Below are 22,851 nucleotides of genomic sequence, written 5' to 3' on the forward strand. Positions count from 1 at the left end.
GCCTACCTAAAAGCCTCTTAAACTCCACTATCATATCTGCCTACACCACCACTCCTGGCAATGTCTTCCAGGCACCCATCCGATCTGTGTAAAAAATCTTGCCTCACACATCTCCATTCAACTCCCCCTCTCACATAGAAACATAGAAATTAGGTGCAGGAGTAGGCCATTCGGCCCTTCAAGCCTGCACCGCCATTCAATATGATCATGGCTGATCATCCAACTCAGTATCCCGTACCTGCCTTCTCTCCATACCCTCTGATCCCCTTAGCCACAAGGGCCACAGCTAACTTAAATATAGCCAATGAACTGGCCTCAACTACCCTCTGTGGCAAAGAGTTCCAGAGATTCACCACTCTCTGTGTGAAAAAAGTTCTTCTCATCTTGGTTTTAAAGGATTTCCCCCTTATCCTTAAGCTGTGACCCCTTGTCCTGGACTTCCCCAACATCTGGAACAATCTTCCTGCATCTAGCCTGTCCAACCCCTTAATTTTGTAAGTTTCTATAAGATCCCCTCTCAATCTCCTAAATTCTAGAGAGTATAAACCAAGTCTATCCAGTCTTTCTTCATAAGACAGTCCTGACATCCCAGGAATCAGTCTGGTGAACCTTCTCTGCTCTCCCTCTCTATGGCAATAATGTCCTTCCTCAGATTTGGAGACCAAAACTGTATGCAATACTCCAGGTGTGGTCTCACCAAGACCCTGTACAACTGCAGTAGAACCTCCCTGCTCCTATACTCAAATCCTTTTGCTATGAAAGCTAACATACCATTCGCATGCCTACTTTCAATGACTGGTGTACCATGACACCCAGGTCTCGCTGCATCTCCCCTTTTCCTAGTCGGCCACCATTGAGATAATAGTTTGCTTTCCTGTTTTTGCCACCAAAATGGATAACCTCACATTTATCCACATTATACTGCATCTGCCAAACATTTGCCCACTCACCCAGCCTATCCAAGTCACCTTGCAGTCTCCTAGCATCCTCCTCACAGCTAACACTGCCCCCCAGCTTAGTGTCATCCGCAAACTTGGAGATATTGCCTTTTCAATTCCCTCATCCAGATCATTAATATATATTGTAAATAGCTGGGGTCCCAGCACTGAGCCTTGCGGTACTTCACTAGTCACTGCCTGCCATTGTGAAAAGGACCCGTTTACTCCTACTCTTTGCTTCCTGTTTGCCAGCCAGTTCTCTATCCACATCAATACTGAACCCCCAATGCCGTGTGCTTTAAGTTTGTATACTAATCTCTTATGTGGGACCTTGTCAAAAGCCTTCTGGAAGTCTAGATACACCACATCTACTGGTTCTCCCCTATCAACGCTACTTGTTACATCCTCGAAAAATTCTATAAGATTCGTCAGACATGATTTACCTTTCATAAATCCATGCTGACTTTGTCCAATGATTTCACCACTTTCCAAATGTGCTGCTATCCCATCTTTAATAACTGACTCTAGCAGTTTCCCCACTACTGATGTTAGACTAACTGGTCTGTAAATCCCCGTTTTTCTCTCTCCCTCCCTTCTTAAAAAGTGGGGTTACGTTTGCTACCCGCCAATCCTCAGGAACTACTCCAGAATCTAAAGAGTTTTGAAAGATTATTACTAATGCATCCACTATTTCTGGAGCTACTTCCTTAAGTACTCTGGGATGCAGCCTATCTGGCCCTGGGGATTTATCGGCCTTTAATCCATTCAATTTACCCAAAACCACTTCCCGACTAACCTGGATTTCACTCAATTCCTCCAACTCCTTTGATCCACGGTCCCCTGTTATTTCCGGCAGATTATTTATGTCTTCCTTAGTGAAGACGGAACCAAAGTAGTTATTCAATTGGTCCGCCATATCCTTGTTCCCCATGATCAACTCACCTGTTTCTGACTGCAAGGGGCCTACATTTGTTTTAACTAATCTCTTTCTCTTCACATATCTATAAACACCTTTGCAGTCAGTTTTTATGTTCCCTGCCAGTTTTCTTTCATAATCTATTTTTCCTTTCCTAATTAAGCCCTTTGTCCTCCTCCGCTGGTCTCTGAATTTCTCCCAGTCCTCTGGTATGCTGCTTTTTCTGTCTAATTTGTATGCATCATCCTTCGCTTTGATACTATCCCTGATTTCCCTTGTTATCCATGGATGCACTACCTTCCCTGATTTATTCTTTTGCCAAACTGGGATGAACAATTTTTGTAGTTCATCCATGTAGTCTTTAAATGTCTTCCATTACATATCCACCGTCAACCCTTTTAGAATTAATTGCCAGTCAAATCACGCCTCATACCCTCAAAGTTACCTTTATTTAAGTTCAGAACCATTGTTTCTGAATTAACAATGTCACTCTCCATCCTAATGAAGAACTCAACCATATTATGGTCACTCTTGCCCAAGGGGGCACGTACAACAAGACTGCTAACTAACCCTTCCTCATTACTCAATACCCAGTCTAAAATAGCCTGCTCTCTCGTTGGTTCCTCTACATGTTGATTTAAATAACTATCCTGCATACATTCCAAGAAATCCTCTTCCTCTGCACCCCTGCCAATTTGATTCACCCAATCTATATGTAGATTGAAGTCACCCATTATAACTGTTTTGCCTTTGTCGCACGCATTTCTAATTTCCTGTTTGATACCATCTCCAACTTCACTACTACTGTTAGGTGGCCTGTACACAACACCCACCAGCGTTTTTTGCCCCTTAGTGTTTCACAGCTCTACCCATACCGATTCCACATCCTCCAAACTAATGTCCTTCCTTTCCATTGCGTTAATCTCCTCTCTAACCAGCAACGCTACCCCACCTCCTTTTCCTTTCTCTCTATCCCTCCTGAATATTGAATATCCCTGGATGTTCAGCTCCCAGCTTTGATCAACCTGGAGCCATGTCTCCGTGATCCCAACTATATCATAATCATTAATGGCTATCTGCACGTTCAACTCATCCACCTTATTATGAATACTCCTTGCATTGAGACACAAAGCCTTCAGCATTGTTTTTACAACGCTCTTGTCCCTTATACAATTATGTTGAAAAGTGGCCCTTTTTGATTTTTGCCCTGGTTTTGTCTGCCTGTCACTTTTACTTTTCACCTTGCTACCTATTGCTTCTACCCTCATTTTACACCCCCTGCTTCTCTGCTCTTGTACCCATCCCCCTGCCACATTAGTTTAAATCCTCCCCGACAGCACTAGCAAACACTCCCCCAAGGACATTGGTTCCATTCCAGCCCAGGTGCAGACCGTCCTGTTTGTACTGGTCCCACCTCCCCCAGAACTGGTTCCAATGCCCTAAAAATTTGAATCCCTCCCCCTTGCACCATTTTTCAAGCCACGTATTCATCTGCAATATCCTCCTATTTCTACTCTGACTGGCCCGTGGTACTGGTAGTAATCCAGAGATTATTACCTTTGAGGTCCTACTTTTAAGTTTATCTCCTAGCTCCCTAAATTCACCTTGTAGGACCTCATCCCTTTTTTTACCTATATCGTTGGTGCCAATATGCACCACGACAACTGGCTGTTCACCCTCCCCCTCCAGAATGTTCTGCAGCCGTTCAGTGACATCCCTGACCCTTGCACCAGGGAGGCAACATACCATCCTGGAGTCTCGTTTGCGGCCGCAGAAACGCCTATCTATTCCCCTGACAATTGAATCCCCTATGACTATTGCCCTTCCACTCTTTTTCCCTCCCTCATGTGCCGCAGAGCCACCCATGGTGCTATGAACTTGGCTGCTGCTGCATTCCCCTGATGAGCCATCTCCCTCAACAGTATTCAAAATGGTGTACCTGTTTAGGAGGGAGATGACCGCAGGGGACTCCTGCACCACCTGCCTACTGCTTTGCTGGCTATTGGCTACCCGTTCCCTTTCTATCCTCTTACCTTTTACCTGCGGTGTGACCAACTCGCTGTACGTGCTATTCACGACTTTCTCAGCATCGTGGATGCTCCAGTATGAATCCAGCCGCAGTTCCAATCGTTCAATGCGGTCTGCCAGGAGCTGCAGCTGTACACACTTCCTGCAAACTTAGTCACCAGGGACACCGACCATATCCCTGATCTCCCACATGTTGCCGGCTGAGCAAACCACGGGGCCAATCTCCACTGACATATCTTACTCCCAAATTAACTCTATGTTTAAATATTAAAAAACACAAAACTTTATCCTTTAAACTTTACTTTTACTAATAAATACTGTACACTCAACTCCCAGAATCCTTAACTCCCAGAATCCTTAACCTGAAGGCAGAAATGTAAAAATGTAAACCCGGTCCTCTTCCACCAATCAGAGGCTTCCCCCAGACTCCTTCTCTGGAACGTTGCCGATTTTGGTGTCAGGTACTCCTCCCCTCGCACCAACGGCTCCCTGGACCTCTGTGAAAGCAAGCCCCGCGGTGTATTTTATACTTACAGCGCAGGTACTCCTCCCCTCGCACCAACGGCTCCCTGGGCTCACCTTATAGCTATGCCTTCAAGTGTTGGACATTTCCACCCTGGGAAAAAGGTTCTAGCCGTATTTGTGCCTCTCATAATGTTATATACTTCTCTGGGCTCCCCTCAACCTCCGACGTTCTAGATGAGGGAAGAGGTAAAAAAAGTTTTTCCCCCCCCACCACCCCCCTCCCCCACATAATACAAACTAAAGTTACACTAAAACATACAAATAAAAACACACTGAAAACAACAAAATGAGGAAAGGGACGAGACAGGCTGATGGCGAGGTGCCATGCACGGCGCCACCCGGTGGATGCAGTGTAGACGGAGAAATTGAGGGTGGGTGATTGCAACCTTGCAAGAGGCAGGGTGGGAGAACATGGAATCCATATAACTGTGGGTCAATAGTAGATGTCAGTCATTAATCTGTGCCCTGTGATGGAAACAGAGAGCTCATAAGTGATAGCAAATCGAGATTGAGAAGTGTGAGAGAATGTCCAAGTGAATTTGAGGGGAGGCTGGAAGTTAGGCAAGGCAACTTTATTTATATAGCACATTTCATACACGAGGCAGACTCAAAGTGCTTCACATAAAAACATGTCATACAATAAAATGAAATAATAAAATTAAATAAAATAGAACTAAAAGAAAAGAAAAGCAAAATTAAAAATGCATTATAAAAAGTGCAAAAGTTAAAAGTGCAATGTAGTTAAGATTTAGCTGAAAGCTAAAGTAAACATAAAGGTTTTCAGTCTTGTTTTAAAAGTGGTCAAAGTTGAGGCAAGTCTTAAATCTTCAGGAAGTTTATTCCAGCTATTTGTTGCATAGTAACTAAATCCTGCTTTCCCATGTTTTGTATTTACTCTGGGAATCACTAACAGATTGGTTTCAGAAGATACTGGTAAAGTTCATTAAATCGCTGAGTTCTGCACAGGTGCAGATGGCAGCTCTGATGCAGTTGTCAATATAATGGAGAAGGATTGGTGGCTGTGGATGTGAAATCTCCTGATCTGCCTTAGTTCCCCTACTCCACCACTCCCTTCCCTCATCTGGCTCCGTATCCCCAGCATCTTTTAACTCTCCTCAGTCCCCCTTTCATCTACTGGTCCAGGCCTCATGCTTAGCCACTCCTCTTCATGCTTGCCTTCTTCCCTCCCCATTCTCAGTCCCGATGCAGCATCTCAACACTAAACGTTGAAAATTCCTTTTCTCTCCCCACAGATGCTGCTTGACCATTTATAGAGCCATAGACTCATAGAGTCTTACAGCATGGAAACTGGCCCCATCGGCCCAACTTGCCCATAACTTGTCTCATCTACACTACTCCCACCTGCCTACATTTGGCCCATCTCCCTCTAAACTTGTCCTATCCATGTACCTGTCTAAATGCTTCTCCAGCAAATTATGTTTTGCATTGGGAATTATAGTTCTTTCCAAATGGCACAGAGGTAAGGCTACTTGACAATGGTAATGAAGCTCAATCTTTGGATGAAATGGAGCAAAGCATGGGGGACGGACTTGACATAATCTGCTGTATATTTACATAGAAACATAGAAAATAGGTGCAAGAGAAGGCCATTCGGCCCTTCGAGTCAGCACCGCCATTCATTATCAATAACCCGTGCCTGCCTTCTCCCCATATCCCTTGACTCCACTAGCCCCTAGAGCTCTAATTCTCTCTTAAATCCATCCAGTGATTTGGCCTCCACTGCCCTCTGTGGCAGGATATTCCACAAATTCACAACTCTGGGTGAAAAAGTTTTTTCTCACCTCAGTCTTAAATGGCCTCCCCTTTATTCTAAGACTGTGGCCCCTGGTTCTGGCCTCACCCAACATTGGGAACATTTTTCCTGCATCTAGCTTGTTCAGTTTCTATAAGATCCCCCTCATCGTTCTAAAATGTCCCTGAAATTGATTACATTTGGAAGTATGACTTCCTGTTGCAGACTAAGAAGGTCTAATTTGATTGTTGCATTAGAAATATAGAAACATAGAAAATAGGTGCAGGAGTAGGCCATTCGGCCCACTTCGAGCCTGCACCGCCCTTCAATATGATCATGGCTGATCATCCAACTCAGTATCCCGTGCCTGCCTTCTCTCCATACCCCCTGATCCCTTTAGCCACAAGGACCACATCTAACTCCCTCTTAAATATAGCCAATGAACTGGCCTCAACTACCTTCTGTGGCAGAGAATTCCAGAGATTAACCACTCTCTGTGTGAAAAATGTTTTTCTTATCTCGGTCCTAAAAGATTTCCCCCTTATCCTTAAACTGTGACCCCTTGTCCTGGACTTCCCCAACATCGGGAACAATCTTCCTACATCTAGCCTGTACAACCCCTTAAGAATTTTGTAAGTTTCTATAAGATCCCTCCTCAATCTTCTAAATTCTAGCGAGTACAAGCCGAGTCTATCCAATCTTTCTTCATATGAAAGTCCTGACATCCCACGAATCAGTCTGGTGAACCTTCTCTGTACTCCTTCTATGGCAAGAATGTCTTAGTCTCTTAGAATGTCTTACTCCTTGTTAATTTTTTTCCCCCCATGATACCTTATCTTTGATCTTTATTTCCAACAAGATGTAGTTGGATTTTATTTGTCCCTCTGTCTCAATGGCTTAAATGAGGCAAATGTATGTCACTCTTTCATCCCATTAGCAACTGCAATATTGTCAACAGAATAAACAAATAAACATTAAAGTGGCTCATAAAGAAGAGAATATTTTATTATTCCCAAGAATATTTCAGTGAGATAATGACAAATAGCAGAAATCTAGAAGTCCCTCATGCGCCTGAAAGACCCGATGGTGGAGTTGTAGCCGCCCCAGTCATTGTATCTCCTGTACTCCCCGGGTCTCATGAAGTACTGTCGGCCTCTGTAGTTGGGTTGTTCATAGAAGATCCAGTGACCATCCATCACGTGGCAGGAGTGAATGTCACGGTTACGGAAACGATCGTAGACGGAGGGACAGTCGTCCATGAATTCCATCATCTGTCCTCCAAAGTCAGGCCTCTCGTAAATCTTCATCCTGTAGTTGCCACCTTGTTGCTGGAATGGAAAGAAAATGGTAATTGCCTTGATGCACTCAAAATTCAGTCTCTGAAAGGCTACCTCCTAGTGGGATTGAAGTTTACAGGTGGGTGTAGATAGTGATTCACAACCAGGGACAATCCAGTTAACTCTACCATAGCAATTGAAATCGGCTAGTATCCATTTCTGTTTGGAGGGTTGGTAAACGTTAGGGACCACGAGGATCATTATATTTTTGGATGTTTGGCATGTATTATGCCGGTACCACGTATAATTTTCGTGATTGGGCTTGAACCTCAGGGTCTAGGGGAAGATGGGTCCTACTCTGATAGATGAGAAATTACGACACATGCCATCCTCTCAGCAACCGTGCCATGAAACTGTCAATAAAACCAAACAAAAGGAATAAAATGAAGAATGTCTGAGCCAACCAAAACTGCAACAAAGTAGTGTACGGATTGGAACAGGGAAGTCAAGTCTGTTTCCACCTGGGACAGAAATACTTTGGATATTTTGGTTGTCAATATTAGTTGTTTCGGAGGGAGGTTTCCCATCATTAATTTCAGTATAATTTTATAACACCTGAAACTAATGGTTTCAATGGAAAGGTATCTTTCATTAGTTTAAACATTCTTGGTGATAATCTTTTTTCCATTCACATTAGTTAGTGTGAATTAATTTGCCCAAATATGTTGCTTAAACTTTGGACTAGCATGGACTTCACTGATTTGGACAATCTTGCCCTTACAGTAAATCTGTATAGTTACTGCACGGATCAAGTTATTTATGTGTACCCATTATAACACATGTAGGATGGCTTAGATGTTTCACAAACACATTCTTATCGCACGTTGAAAGAGCAGAAGAGCTTACAAGAGTGATGCATCAAAAGCAAATGCGCGCCACTTGGGCGGCACGGTGGTCTTACAGCCCTAGCAGCGCCAGAGATCCAGGTTCCATCCCGACTACTTGTACTGCTTGGGTTTTGTCTGAGATCTTCAGCTTCCTCCCACACTTCAAAGATGAACAGGTTTGTAGGTAAATTGGCTTGGTATAAGTGTAAAATGTCCCTAGTGTGTGTAGGATATTGTTAATATGCGGGGATTACTGGTTGGCGTGGGCTCGGTGGGACCAAAGGGACTGTTTCCCTATCTCTAAACTAAACTACAATTTGCAATTTTCTACTCATCGATCTGGATGAAATTTGCAAACCAGGAAAGATGACTTACCTGTGGGAATCTGCGGCAGGACCTGATGTTGTCGTTGAATCCCATCCAGCGCTGGTAGTCAGGATACTCCCCCCTGTTCAGGACATACTGGTACCCCATGTAGTTGGGTCTCTCGTACGCCACCCACCAGTCACTCTCCACACGGATGGAGTTACAGCGGCTGAAGTAAGGGGACAGGTCGGCACAGTCGGTGCTGCACTCATAGTGCCGACCCTGGAAGTTCCTGTCCTCGTAGAAGATGATCTGTGGGGAGAGAAAAAAAACACATCAATGGAGTTTTTACTTTTTCCAATGAATTGTAGAACGAATATGATCTTTTTGAAGGTTAGCCTTACCTTTCCCATTTTGAGTTCAGAGTTAGATAAGCAAGTCCGAGTGCAGTTTGGTATTTATATATCTGAGTCAATGCCCTGAAAGAGAATGCCTTTGCTATTTCAACAAATCCCAGTACGTCAGCAAAATAAACTGTGAATTATAATGGGTTAGGGATATTTCAGGAAAACTCTCGTACACACAGTAAGTGAGCAATTTGCTGTTGTGTCATTTTGATTATTTTGTTTCTGTTGTCTACTCTGCAGTTGTTTGAATGATTCAGGGTGAAAGTCAGGAAAAAAACTCCATTCTAGAATAGTAATGGCCTAGGAAACATTTGAGAGACACCTGATTCGTTGCTAATTTTGCAAACATTGCTGCCAGGCCACTTCAATTGTTGGAACAGACAAGCCTGCAGTCAGCTCTTCAAAACCCCTCATCAGTTCCAAATGGGAGATAGACACAAAATGCTGGGGTGACTCAGCGGGACAGGCGGCATCCCTGGAGAGAAGGAATGGGTGATGTTTCAGGTCGAAACCCTTTCCTCAGAATGAAAGTCACGGGAAAGGGAAACGAGAGATGTAGACGGTGATGTCGAAAGATGTAGAACAAATGAATGAAAGATATGCAAAAAAGTAACGATGATAAAGGAAACAGGTCATTGTTAGCTGTGTGCTAGGTGGTAACAGGAAGCTGATGCAACTTGGGTGGGGGAAGAATGCAGAGAGAGGGAGTGCAGGGGTACTTGAAGCTAGAGAAATCAATATTTATACCACTGCCCAAGGGAAATATACGACGCTGTTCCTGACTAGTCTGAAGAAGGGTCTCAACCCAAAACATCACCCATTCCTCTCTCCAGAGATGATGCCTGTCCCACTGAGTTACTCCAGCATTTTGTGTCGATCTTCGGTTTAAACCATCATCTGCAGTTCCTTCCTACACAGTTCCAAATGGTTCTGTTGCCAACCTTCCAAGGAGCAGGCATCCATAGACAAGACATTCTGGTGTTGTCTATGCAGTTATAGATTTATGATTGAGGTTATTAATTGCACAGTTAAACCTCCCAACACTCTTCATGCAATGATGTCAGGGAAGGGCAGCTGTATCATAATAAATGTACCTCAGTTTGCAACTGTGGATACATCTTAATGAAATACATTGCAGATTATACATGTTATACATGTTAAATATGAATTTGTTTGCAATTCAAATTGTCTGAATCTTGGGCCAGCTATCTAGATCGTGACCGTTGTGCTGTGATTTCCGAGAGAACGCCGCCACCTATGGCCGTCAGTTTTGGCCACCTCACTCAGAGCCCCCCTCCGCCTGCCTGGACTGGAGGATTTTTCCCATCGATGAAAAATCAGAGAGATATTAATGTTTTTTTTTATTTCTCTCTGCTGCCCCACTGGTGGCAGGGGGAGGGACTATAAAGCCCGGAAGTGTCGTGCCTCGCTCAGTCTCTACCAGACCCAGGAAGCAAGAGGCTCACAGCTCTCTGAGCTGTGAATGGCACTAAAAGCACGTCTACTCCACAGTGCACCCCGGGATGTGGTTTCCAGCAAATGTGTTTTGTGGGCTTGCTAAGTGTTTTTGCCCTAATTGGCCTTTTAAAGTGCTTTCTACAAACAAATGTGTTTTGTTGGCTTGCTAAGCGTTTTTGCCCTAATTGGCTTTTTTTTTAAGTGTTTTCAGCAAAATAATCTTTTGTTGGCTTGCTAAGTGTTTTTGCCCTAACTGGCTTTTTTTTAATGTGCTTTCAGCGAATGAATGTCTTTTATTGGCTTGCTAAGTGTTTTTACCCTCATTGGCTTTTTTTTTAAGTGCTTTCAGCAAACGAATGTCCTTTGTTGACATGTAAGTATTTTTGCCCTAATTGGCTTTTTAAAGTGCTTTCAGCAAACAAATGTCTTTGGTGGTACACAAAAATGCTGGAGGAACTCAGCGGGTGCAGCAGCATCTATGGAGCGAAGGAAATGGGCGACGTTTCGGGCCGAAACCCTTCTTCAGACTGAAATGTCTTTGGTGAGTGTGTTTCTTGGATATTATTTAAAGCACGTTTTTGCTTCAGCAGGAGCCTCGACAGGAAGCTTTAAACACTTGTTTCATTAGGATGGAGCGTGACATTGTTAATTCAGAAACAATGGTTCTGAACTTAAAGAAAGGTAACTTTGAGGGTATGAGACGTGAATTGGCCAAGATTGACTGGCAATTAATTCTAAAAGGGTTGACGGTGGATATGCAATGGAAGACATTTAAGGACTGCATGGATGAACTACAAAAAATTGTTCATCCCAGTTTGGCAAAAGAATAAATCAGGGAAGGTAGTACATTCGTGGATAACAAGGGAAATCAGGGATAGTATCAAAGCGAAGGATGATGCGTACAAATTAGCCAGAAAAAGCAGCATACCGGAGGACTGGGAGAAATTCAGAGACCAGCAGAGGAGGACAAAGGGCTTAATTAGGAAAGGAAAAATAGATTATGAAAGAAAACTGGCAGGGAACATAAAAACTGACTGCAAAAGGTTTTTTTAGATAGATGTGAAAAGAAAAAGAGATTAGTTAAAACAAATGTAAGTCCCTTGCAGTCAGAAACAGGTGAGTTGATCATGGGGAACAAGGATATGGCGGACCATTTGAATAACTACTTTGGTTCCGTCTTCACTAAGGAAAACATAAATAATTTGCTGGAAATAGCAGGGGACCGCGGATCAAAGGAGTTGGAGGAATTGAGTGAAATCCAGGTTAGCCAGGAAGTGGTGTTGGGTAAATTGAATGGATTAAAGGCCGATAAATCCCCAGGGCCAGATAGGCTGCATCCCAGAGTACTTAAGGAAGTAGCTCCAGAAATAGTGGATGCATTAGTAATAATCTTTCAAAACTCTTTAGATTTTGGAGTAGTTCCTGAGGATTGGCAGGTAGCAAACGTAACCCCACTTTTTAAGAAGGGAGGGAGAGAGAAAACGGGGAATTACAGACCAGTTAGTCTAACATCGGTAGTGGGGAAACTGCCAGAGTCAGTTATTAAAGATGGGATAGCAGCACATTTGGAAAGTGGTGAAATCATTGGACAAAGTCAGCATGGATTTATAAAAGGTAAATCATGTCTGACAAATCTTATAGAATTTTTCGAGGATGTAACTAGTAGCGTGGATAGGAGAGAACCAGTTGATGTGGTGTATCTGGACTTCCAGAAGGCTTTTGACAAGGTCCCACATAAGAGATTAGTATACAAACTTAAAGCACACGGCATTGGGGGTTCAGAATTGATGTGGATAGAGAACTGGCTGGCAAGCAGGAAGCAAATAGTAGGAATAAACGGGTCCTTTTCACAATGGCGGGCAGTGACTAGTGGGGTACCCCAAGGCTCATTGCTGGGACCCCAGCTATTTACAATATATATTAATGATCTGGATGAGGGAATTGAAGGCAATATCTCCAAGTTTGCGGATGACACTAAGCTGGGGGGCAGTGTTAGCTGTGAGGAGGATGCTAGGAGACTGCAAGGTGACTTGGATAGGCTGGGTGAGTGGGCAAATGTTTGGCAGATGCAGTATAATGTGGATAAATGTGAGATCCATTTTGGTGGCAAAAACAGGAAAGCAGACTATTATCTGAATGGTGGCCGATTGGGAAAGGGGTAGATGCAGCGAGACATGGGTGTCATGGTACACCAGTCATTGAAGGTAGGCATGCAGGTGCAGCAGGCAGTAAAGAAAGCGAATGGTATGTTGGCTTTCATAGCAAAAGGATTTGAGTATAGGAGCAGGGAGGTTCTACTGCAGTTGTACAGGGTCTTGGTGAGACCACACCTGGAGTATTGCGTACAGTTTTGGTCTCCAAATCTGAGGAAGGACATTATTGCCATAGAGGGAGTGCAGAGAAGGTTCACCAGACTGATTCCTGGGATGTCAGGACTGTCTTATGAAGAAAGACTGGATAGACTTGGTTTATACTCTCTAGAATTTAGGAGATTGAGAGGGGATCTTATAGAAACTTACAAAATTCTTAAGGGGTTGGACAGGCTAGATGCAGGAAGATTGTTCCCAATGTTGGGGAAGTCCAGGACAAGGGGTCACAGCTTATGGATAAGGGGGAAATCCTTTAAAACCGAGATGAGATGAACTTATTGCACACAGGGAGTGGTGAATCTCTGGAACTCTCTGCCACAGAGGGTAGTTGAGGCCAGTTCATTGGCTATATTTAAGAGGGAGTTAGATGTGGCCCTTGTGGCTAAGGGGATCAGGGGGTATGGAGAGAAGGCAGGTACGGGACACTGAGTTGCATGATCAGCCATGATCATATTGAATGGCGGTGCAGGCTCGAAGGGCCGAATGGCCTACTCCTGCACCTAATTTCTATGTTTCTATGTTTTACACACTATATTCACCACGATCTGAAGTTACTTGGCATTTTACTATTGTGTGTGTGAGATTGTGTGTGGGATTGTGTGTGTGATGTGCGTGTGTGTGATGTGCGTGTGTGCGTGTGTGCGCGTGTGCATGTGTGCGCGTGTGCGCGTGTGTGATTTGTTTGTTGTTTTGTAGATGAATACTTAGATCAATGATCCTCAATAATTATGGGATCACTTCAAGAATTCAATGTCTGAAGATTACCTTGAAGGAGAACGGGGAACAATGAATGATCCTAATATCGTGATTGCAGAGAAGCATCATGATCAGGCTCTGTTGTATATTCAAGACAAGCTTCAGAATTACCACAAAACAATGGAATTCTTTAATTTGCCACAACCAAAAAATGGAAGGATGCACCTTGATGGTGACAATCCAGAATTGCTGCAGGAATTGCAATACGATAGAAATGAACAACAGCAATTTGTTGAGGAGAATGAGCCACTGCTGAATGATGAGCAGAGAGCAGTGTATAACCAGGAGTGCAACTCCTTGAAAAGGAATCTCCCTTCAATGTTTCTCTTTGATGCACCAGGAGGAACAGGAAAAACATTTATCACCAATTTGTCACCACATTTATCACCACTCTTTCTGTCAAATACAGAAATATCGACGTTAGAAGCTGGAGTACATGGTGTCAAAAGACATAGTCAATTGTACAAGCTAGATCCACTATTGGAAGAAGGGCTTCTGAGAGTTGGAGGCCGTCTGATAGGCTGGCAATGCCTGAAGAGGCTAAACATCCTATTATTCACTCCAAGGACTTTCACAAATCAACATTAGTGTTACGACATATCCATGAATTGATCGGACATGGAGGAAGAAGTTTTATGCTATCAAAATTTTGTACTTTTGAGATTTGGACTATATACTGGGATCCTGCCTGGCGTTAAGGGTTTGGCATGTATAGTATGACTTCAGACTAAGAATAATGTTTTATTAAGACCAATAACCAAGTTGTGCATTCTTCTAGGTGGCAAAGGTGAAGATGGAAGAATCGCCGAAGAAGTCTGAATGCTGATATATAATGCACGTTTTTATTTCTTTGTTTTTTGATATATGTTAAGCTTTTATAGCTACATTTTTCTAATGTCTATTAGTAATTGCCTCGTTATATACTCAGAACAATTAGGGGCCGGCGTGTAGAAATCTGTCAGTACACCCTTAACAGCATTGATGTACAGAAAGACCTTAGGGTCCAAGTCCATAGCTCCCCGAAACTGGCCACACAAGTAGATAGAGTAGTAAAGAATGCCTATGGTATGGGTGGCACAATGGCACAGCTGCCCAATAGCCCTGGAGACCCAGTTCAATCCAGACCTCGAGGCAGTGTCGTTCTTCCTGTAACCACATGAGTTACTCTGCCCCCATGTACGGGATTGCAGAGTAATTGGTTTCCGTAAATTATCGCCAGTGTGGGGTGGGAGATTGCAACCTTCATGTGGCCCGCCCTGTCTCAACAAATGCAATCAACTTGGCGTGGACATTCAAATAAGATCAAACAGAACAAGTTGTCCTACAACTTTAGGCTGTGCACGCCATACGCAAGAATAAGAGGATCGCCAGTGTGTAGGGAGTGGATGCAAAGTGGGAAAACCTGGAACAAGTGAGAACAGATGATGGATGGCCAGTGTGGGGTCCGTTGCCCTAAGAGTCTGTGTCAAGCTGTATCCTCTTATTAATTGAACGGATGGGACATTGTTTGGAAGAGTCATGTTGCAGTTTTACAGAACTTTGATTAGGCCGCATTTAGAGTATTGTGTGGTGTTCAGGTCGCCCCATTACAGGTAGGATGTGGGGGTTTTGGAGAGGGTGCAAGAGAGGTTTACCGGAATGTGTTTTTAGTTTACTGCCCTCCCCTTACCTCAGCATCAACTCAAAAAGAATTCTGCTTGCTTCCCCCAGAACACCAGTACACCAAACAACTTGCCCAATCTGACACAATTAGCTCCTTGGTACATCTAGAGCAGCGGATGCAGTAGATGAGGTTGGAGGAGATACAGGCGAACCTCTGTCGTACCTGGAACGACTGCTTGGGTCATTGAATGGAGTCGAGGGGGGAGGTAAAGGGACAGGTGTTGCACCTCCTGCGGCTGCAATGGAAAGTGCCCGGGGAGGAGGTGGTACGGGAGGGAAGGGAAGAATCGACAAGGGAGTTGCGGAGGGAGCGGTCTTTGAAGAAGGCAGACATTGGGGGAGATGGGAGGATGTGGCGAGTGGTGGGGTCACGTTGGAGGTGGCGAAACTGACGGAGGATTACTTGTTGTATGTGACGGCTGGTGGGGTGAAAGGTGAGGACTAGGGGGACTCTGCCCTTGTTGCGAGTGCGGGGATGGGGAGAGAGAGCAGTGTTGCGGGGTATGGGAGAGACCCTGGTGCGAGCCTCATCTATGGTGGTGGAAGGGAACCCCCGTTCCCTGAAGAATGAGGACATTTCAGATGCCCTGGTGTGGAACGCCTCATCTGTGGAGCAGATGCGGCGTAGGCGGAGGAATTGGGAGTAGGGGATGGAGTCCTTACAGGAAGCAGGGTAGGAAGAAGTGTAGTCCAGATAGCAATGGAAGTTAGTGGGTTTATAGTGGATGTCGGTCAGAAGTCTAACACCTGCGATGCAGATAGTGAGGTCAAGGAATGGTAGGGAAGTGTCGGAAATAGTCCAGGTGTATTTGAGTGCCGGATGGAAGTTAGTGGTGAAGTGGATGAAGTCAGTCAGTTGTGTGTGGGTGCAGGAGGTGGCCCCAAAGCAGTCATCGATGTAACGGAGGTAGAGGTCGGGGATGGGGCCCTGGTACGTATTGAACAAGGATTGTTCGACGTACCCGACAAAGAGGCAGGCGTAGCTGGGGCCCATGCGTGTGCCCATAGCTACGCCTTGCATTTGGAGATAATGGGAGGAGTCAAACATGAAGTTATGAGGGTTTGACTCCTCCCATTTCCTCCAAATACAGGAACCGCACCTCATATTTAGCTTGGGGAGTCTGCATCCTGCGGGCATGAACATCGAATTCTCCCAAGTTTGTTAGCCCTTGCTGTCTCCTCCCCTTCCTCAGCACTCGAGCTCCTCCTCCTCCTTTTTCCTTCCTTCTCCCCACCACCCCCTATCAGTCTGAAGAAGGGTTTTGGCCTGAAACGTTACCTATTTCCTTCGCTCCATAGATGCTGCTGCACCTGCTGAGTTTCTCCAGCATTTTTGTGTACCTTCGATTTTCCAGCATCTGCAGTTCCTTCTTGAACACCAATTAACTCCTTATTGGGTCAGATTCATTGTTTTTAAAATTCTCACCTTTACGTTCAACACCTTCCCACATCCAGCCTCACAACTATACATGCTGCACTCTCTAAAATCTGCCTTTATTGCCACTTGTAATCATAATTATTCTATGAGAGTGCAGGGTGACTTGGACAGGTTCGGGGAGTGGGCAGATGCATGGCAGATTAAGTTTAATGCGGATAAATGTGAGGTTATCCACTTTGGTAGCAAAAACAGGAAGGCAGATTACTATCTAAATGGCGTCAAGTTGGGAAAAGGGGAAGTACAACGGGATCTGGGGGTCCTTGTACATCAGTCTATGAAAGTAAGCATGCAGGTACAGCAGGCACAGCAGGCAGTGAAGAAAGCGAATGGCATGTTGGCCTTTATAACAAGAGGAATCGAATATAGGAGCAAAGAGGTCCTTCTGTAGTTGTACAGTGCCCTAATGAGACCACACCTGGAGTATTGTTTGCAGTTTTGGTCCCCTAATTTGAGGAAGGACATCCTTGCTATTTAGGGAGTGCAGCGTAGGTCTACAAGGTTAATTCCCGGGATGGTGGGACTGTCACATGCTGAGAGAATGGAGCAGCTGGGCTAGTACACTCTGGAGTTTAGAAGGATGAGAGGGAATCTCTTTGAAACATATAAGATTGTTAAGGGCTTGGACACATTAGAGGCAGGCAACATGTTCCGATGTTGGGGAAGTCCAGAACCAGGGGCCACTGTTTACGAATAAGGAGTAAGCCATTTAGAACATAGATGAGGAAACACTTTTTCTCACAGAGAGTGGTGAGTCTGTGGAAATTTCTGCGCCAGTGGAGGCAGGTTCTCTGGTTGCTTTCAAGAGAGAGCTAGATAGGTCTCTTAAAAATAGCGGAGTCAGGGGATATGGGGAGAAGGCAGGAACGGGGTACTGATTGGGGATGATCAGCCACGATCATCACATTGAATGGCGGTGCTGGCTCGAAGGGTCGAATGGCCTACTCCTGCACCTATTGTCTATTGTCTATTATCTATTGTCTACAGTTGGTCATCTATCTTTCTGCTGTCAAGGTTCCAAACAAAGTAATTTCCCTCCTAAACCCCTTTATCCCTCTAACATTTTACCTCCGTGCAGTTGTTTTATAGTTCGACCTCTTCAATCAACTTTCTAGTCATCAGATCCGATCATAAATAAGCTCTGTTTCCAGTTGCGTTTGGTAATGGTGCTGAGGAATACCTGAGCCATTTTACTGCGTTAAAGGTGCTGAATTCATGCAAGTTGTCATTGCCCTGTTCTGCTCCCAAAATAACTAAGATGAAGCTATAGCCATCTGGAGCCTCTCCCCCTCCCCAGATTCTCCGTTTAGTTTAGAGATACAGCGCGGAAACAGGCCCTTGGGCCCACCTAGTCCACGTCGACCAGTGATCCCTGTACTATCCTACAAAACCAGGGACAACTTTACCAAGCCAATTAACCTACAAATTTGTGCATCGTTGGAGTGTAGGATGAAACCGAAGATCCCGGAGAAAACCCACACAGGTCATGGGAAGAACGTACAAACTCCATACAGACAGTCCCCGTGGTCAGGATCGAACCTAGTATTGATCATTTCTCTATTGAATGTTTATCAAAACACTTTGCTTTGAATTTATCTCTGTGAAAGTACCATTTTCCAGATTACAGCATAACCAGGATTAAACTTGTTGTCAGATTCTATCTATAAAGTAGACAAAAATACCATCCGAGTTTTGCAACTGGCTTACAGTGAGCAGCACAGTCAACAAATAAAGTTGGCAATCTATCTGAAGAAGGGTCTCTACCCGAAATGTTGCCTATTTCCTTCGCTCCATAGATGATGCCCACTGAGTTTCTCCAGCATTTTCGAGCATCTGCAGTTCCTTCTTAAACACTGGCAATCTATCAGTTATGATTGTTCAACATTGCACCAGACAACTATTTCTCCCTCAAATGTAGCTAGCAGTGGAAGTGGATGCAACCAAATTTCTGTTGTCTGATGTGTTATCGATATTATGTCTTGTTGGCAGACATCTGTTGGATTTGGTAGCTGGGCTTGAAGGCAATTTAAATCCTGCCCATAATTCTCAATTTAATTGAAAATAGACACAAAATGCTGGAGTAACCCAGCGGTACAGGCATCATCTCTGGTGAGAAGGAATGGGTGACGTTTCAGATCGAGACCCTTCTTCAGTCTGAAGTAGGATCTTGACCGGAAAATATCACCCATTCCTTCTCACCAGAGATGCTGCCTGCCCCGCTGAGTTACTCCTGCATGTTGTATCGATCTTCAGTGTAAACCAGCACTTGCAGTTCGTTCTTCACAATTCAAGTGCTGGATTTTAATTCCTAAAGCCTATGGACAAGGCTGCCTTTAACTTTGTTCCTAGGAATAGCCAGCAATCATTAAAATAAATTTGATTTTTCCCTTTATGAATATAAAATATCAATAATGATTAAAACATGGATCTATAATCTGCCTTAATGGTTGAAATATTTGCTGAAGTCAAAGAAAAGTTGATTCTAATTCTGAAATTTTGCGTCATTAGCTATTGATTTTAACATAAATCAAAAAAATTGTTGGCACAAAAGTTTTTATACAATAATTGAGATTTTATTTTTCTCATGAACATTTCTGAAGGCAGAACCATGTTAGCAAGAACCATCTAAAAATCCCTCATGCGCCTGAAAGATCCGATGGTAGAGTTGTATCCGCCCCAGTCATTGTATCTCCTGTACTCCCCAGGTCTCATGAAGTACTGTCGGCCTCTGTAGTTGGGCTGTTCATAGAAGGTCCAGTGACCATCCATCACGTTGCAGGAGTGAATGTCACGGTTACGGAAACGATCGTAGACAGAGGGACAGTCGTCCATGAATTCCATCATCTGTCCTCCAAAGTCAGGCCTCTCGTAAATCTTCATCCTGTAGTTGCCTCCTCGGTTCTGTAACAGTAAGAAGATTATAATTGCACTGATGAAACCAATGTTCAATGTCTGAAAATAAAACCTTCTGCTGAGACAAAGCTGATACAGGGCAGTTTCTGATCAAGAGATACCTTCCATCATCTCTTGAACATAGACACAAAACGCTGGAGTAATTAATAGGACAGGCAGCATATCTGGATAGAAGGAATGGGTGATATTTTGGGTCAAGACACTTCTTCAGACTTTCTGAAGTAGCTGGCTGGCTGAATTCATGACACACTACTCATGTAATTTGTGACAGAAACTAATGAAGTGGTTGTAGCTGTAAATTCAGGACTACTGGTGCAAGTTAGTGTGTTCTGTGTCACAAATAAATTATTTGATCAAAGAATGTAAAAGCAAAGAGGGCAATTACCAGACCAAAGTTTCAAAGACATCATAGGATGGAGTCATTAGTAAGCAAAATTTCATAGTGTCCATTGATCCCAATGACTGCATTTTCAGCTTTTTATCAGACTTGCAAAAAAAGTTTTGCAATATAAAATCATTCAATAGACTCCATCTTAAGCAAATGTTTTGTAGTGCCTTATTGGCGATGAGTCCCTTAAAGGATAATCCATCAAGTTCAGTTGAAGATTCAATTAGTTGGACTCAGCATCTGAGGGGGACTGTGAGACATTTTCAAATTTGGACATGAGATGTCCAAATGTGTAGGAAGGATATGCAGATTCAGGTTTAAACCATAGATAGCCACAAAAAGCTGGAGTAACTCAACATTCAGCATTTCTGTAGAGAAATAATAGCTGAAGATAGGTCTCAACCCGAAACGTCACCTATTCTTTTTCTCCAGAGATGCTGTCTGACCCGCTGAGTTACTTCAGCATTTAGTGTCTATCTTTGGGTCAAATGATATTGGGAACTGTGATTTCAAACAATGTTTAAGGCAAGTGTCCCATTTGCTTAATCTATTAAATTAGATCCAAGGAAGGCATCAGTTCGATTTCTTCGTCTCTCAATGTTCTCGCCGAAAAATTACTTTTCAGTTCCATATATTATGAATCAATCCTCTATCAATAGATTTGTACATGTACAAAACAGTTCATAAATAGCACAATAGTTAAATTATTTTTCACAGGTAGGAGGATTGAGTCATGCAAGAATGCAGTCTAACTGATAACCATATAACCATATAACCATATAACAATTACAGCACGGAAACAGGCCATCTCGACCCTTCTAGTCCGTGCCGAACACATAATCTCCCCTAGTCCCATATACCTGCGCTCAGACCATAACCCTCCATTCCCTTCCCATCCATATGCCTATCCAATTTATTTTTAAATGATAAAAACGAACCTGCCTCCACCACCTTCACTGGAAGCTCATTGCACACAGCTACCACTCTCTGAGTAAAGAAGTTCCCCCTCATGTTACCCCTAAACTTCAGTCCCTTAATTCTCATGTCATGTCCCCTTGTTTGAATCTTCCCTACTCTCAGTGGGAAAAGCTTTTCCACGTCAACTCTGTCTATCCCTCTCATCATTTTAAAAACCTCTATCAAGTCCCCCCTTAACCTTCTGCGCTCCAAAGAATAAAGCCCTAACTTGTTCAACCTTTCTCTGTAACTTAGTTGCTGAAACACAGGCAACATTCTAGTAAATCTCCTCTGTACTCTCTCTATTTTGTTGACATCCTTCCTATAATCAGGTGACCAAAATTGTACACCATACTCCAGAATTGGCCTTACCAATGCCTTGTACAATTTTAACATTACATCCCAACTTCTATACTCAATGCTCTGATTTATAAAGGCCAGCACACCAAAAGCTTTCTTTACCACCCTATGATGGAGTGCCACAATGAGTGATAAGCAGACTAAAACTTATGACAAGTGACTCCAAGCACCACAGTTGCTAGAAATAGTCTGCAATTCCCAGAATTCAGTCATGAGGTTTTACTTACATGTGGGTAGCTGCGACAGGACCTGATGTTGTCGTTGAATCCCATCCAGCGCTGGTAGTCAGGATACTCCCCCCTGTTCAGGACATACTGGTACCCCATGTAGTTGGGTCTCTCATACGCCACCCACCAGTCACTCTCCACACGGATGGAGTTACAGCGGCTGAAGTAGGGGGACAGGTCGGCACAGTCGGTGCTGCACTCATAGTGCCGACCCTGGAAGTTCCTGTCCTCGTAGAAGATGATCTGTGGGAAGAGATATGCCTGTAAGTTATCAATTGCTCAAACACGGCGGTATTCAGTGAAGAATTCAAATATGCTTTAAATCCCGAGTTGAACTTGCCTTTCCCATTTTGAACTCAGTTAGTTCTGTACCCAACTGAATGCTTCACTGCTGCACACAAGAGGGTATTTATACTCTGGGGGAGAAAAGCCTCAGTTGGGTATTTTTATTATTCTGATGATTCAGCTTTGAACATCAGCAAAAAGCAACACCACCCTTTTTTACACTTATTGTAGAGAAACACCAGAAAGATATTGCTGCATCAGGGATTCTTTCAATTTTGCTTTCTTATTCATTTTGATTGTTCTTTAAACAAAGCAGTTCAGGAACTGTCACGGCTCCAAAACATATGGGTCCATTCACTTAGTTTGAAGTAGCCATTTTCATTCTCTTTCACAAACTGGCTAGATTGTGGATACATTTTACAAAATTGCCAACACCTGTTGAATATCCACATATACTGTAGATCATCATCTGTAGTCCACTGATCAAACATGCCTCAAAAAGGCTGGCAGCATCATCAAGGACCATACCATCTTGGTCATACACTCATCTCCCCGTTACCTTCAGGTAGAAGGTACAGGAGCCTGAAGACTGCAACGTCCAGGTTCAGAAACAGCTTCTTCCCCACAGCCATCAGGCTATTGAACTCAACTGAAACAAAGCTCTGAACATTAATAGCCCATTATCTGTTTATTTGCACTTTATCTGTTTTATTTATTCATGTGTGTATATATTTATATAATGGTATATGGGCACACTGATCTGTTCTGTATTTATTTATGCCTACTATATTCTGTTGTGCTGAAGCAAAGCAAGAATTTCATTGTCTTATCTGGGACACATGACAATAAACTCTCTTGAATTTCTTGAATCTTGAATCTTGAATCGTAGTTATTTTATTAAAGAACTCAGCCTAATGAGGCAAATAAAATGTGACTTCAATTTCCTCTGCTCTATCTCAACTTAACCCACTTGAATCTCCAAGAGAGAAATTGAATGACAAGAA

At 43.5% G+C, this 22,851-nt stretch overlaps 2 protein-coding genes across 2 annotated transcripts; both read right to left on the reverse strand.

Annotated features, from left to right (window-relative positions):
• Nucleotides 1-6,996: 6,996 nt before the first annotated feature.
• LOC129694288 (gamma-crystallin S-1-like) lies at nucleotides 6,997-8,948 on the reverse strand (the record flags this gene model as incomplete). The annotated part of the gene is made up of 2 exons (XM_055630999.1): nucleotides 6,997-7,488; nucleotides 8,700-8,948. Coding segments are annotated over 2 exons (525 nt in total), but the record flags the coding sequence as incomplete, so codon positions are not given.
• Nucleotides 8,949-17,683: 8,735 nt separating this feature from the next.
• On the reverse strand, nucleotides 17,684-22,171 carry LOC129694287 (gamma-crystallin S-1-like). The gene is made up of 2 exons (XM_055630998.1): nucleotides 21,563-22,171; nucleotides 17,684-19,618 (listed from the first exon to the last, which is right to left on the reverse strand). Exons 1-2 carry the CDS (start codon nucleotides 21,659-21,661, stop codon nucleotides 19,343-19,345), a joined length of 375 nt encoding a protein of 124 aa, XP_055486973.1. The 5' UTR covers nucleotides 21,662-22,171; the 3' UTR covers nucleotides 17,684-19,342.
• Between the last annotated feature and the right edge of the window lie 680 nt (nucleotides 22,172-22,851).

The sequence above is a fragment of the Leucoraja erinacea genome, unplaced genomic scaffold (assembly GCF_028641065.1).
Source record: "Leucoraja erinacea ecotype New England unplaced genomic scaffold, Leri_hhj_1 Leri_605S, whole genome shotgun sequence".
NCBI classification, from domain to species: domain Eukaryota; kingdom Metazoa; phylum Chordata; class Chondrichthyes; order Rajiformes; family Rajidae; genus Leucoraja; species Leucoraja erinaceus.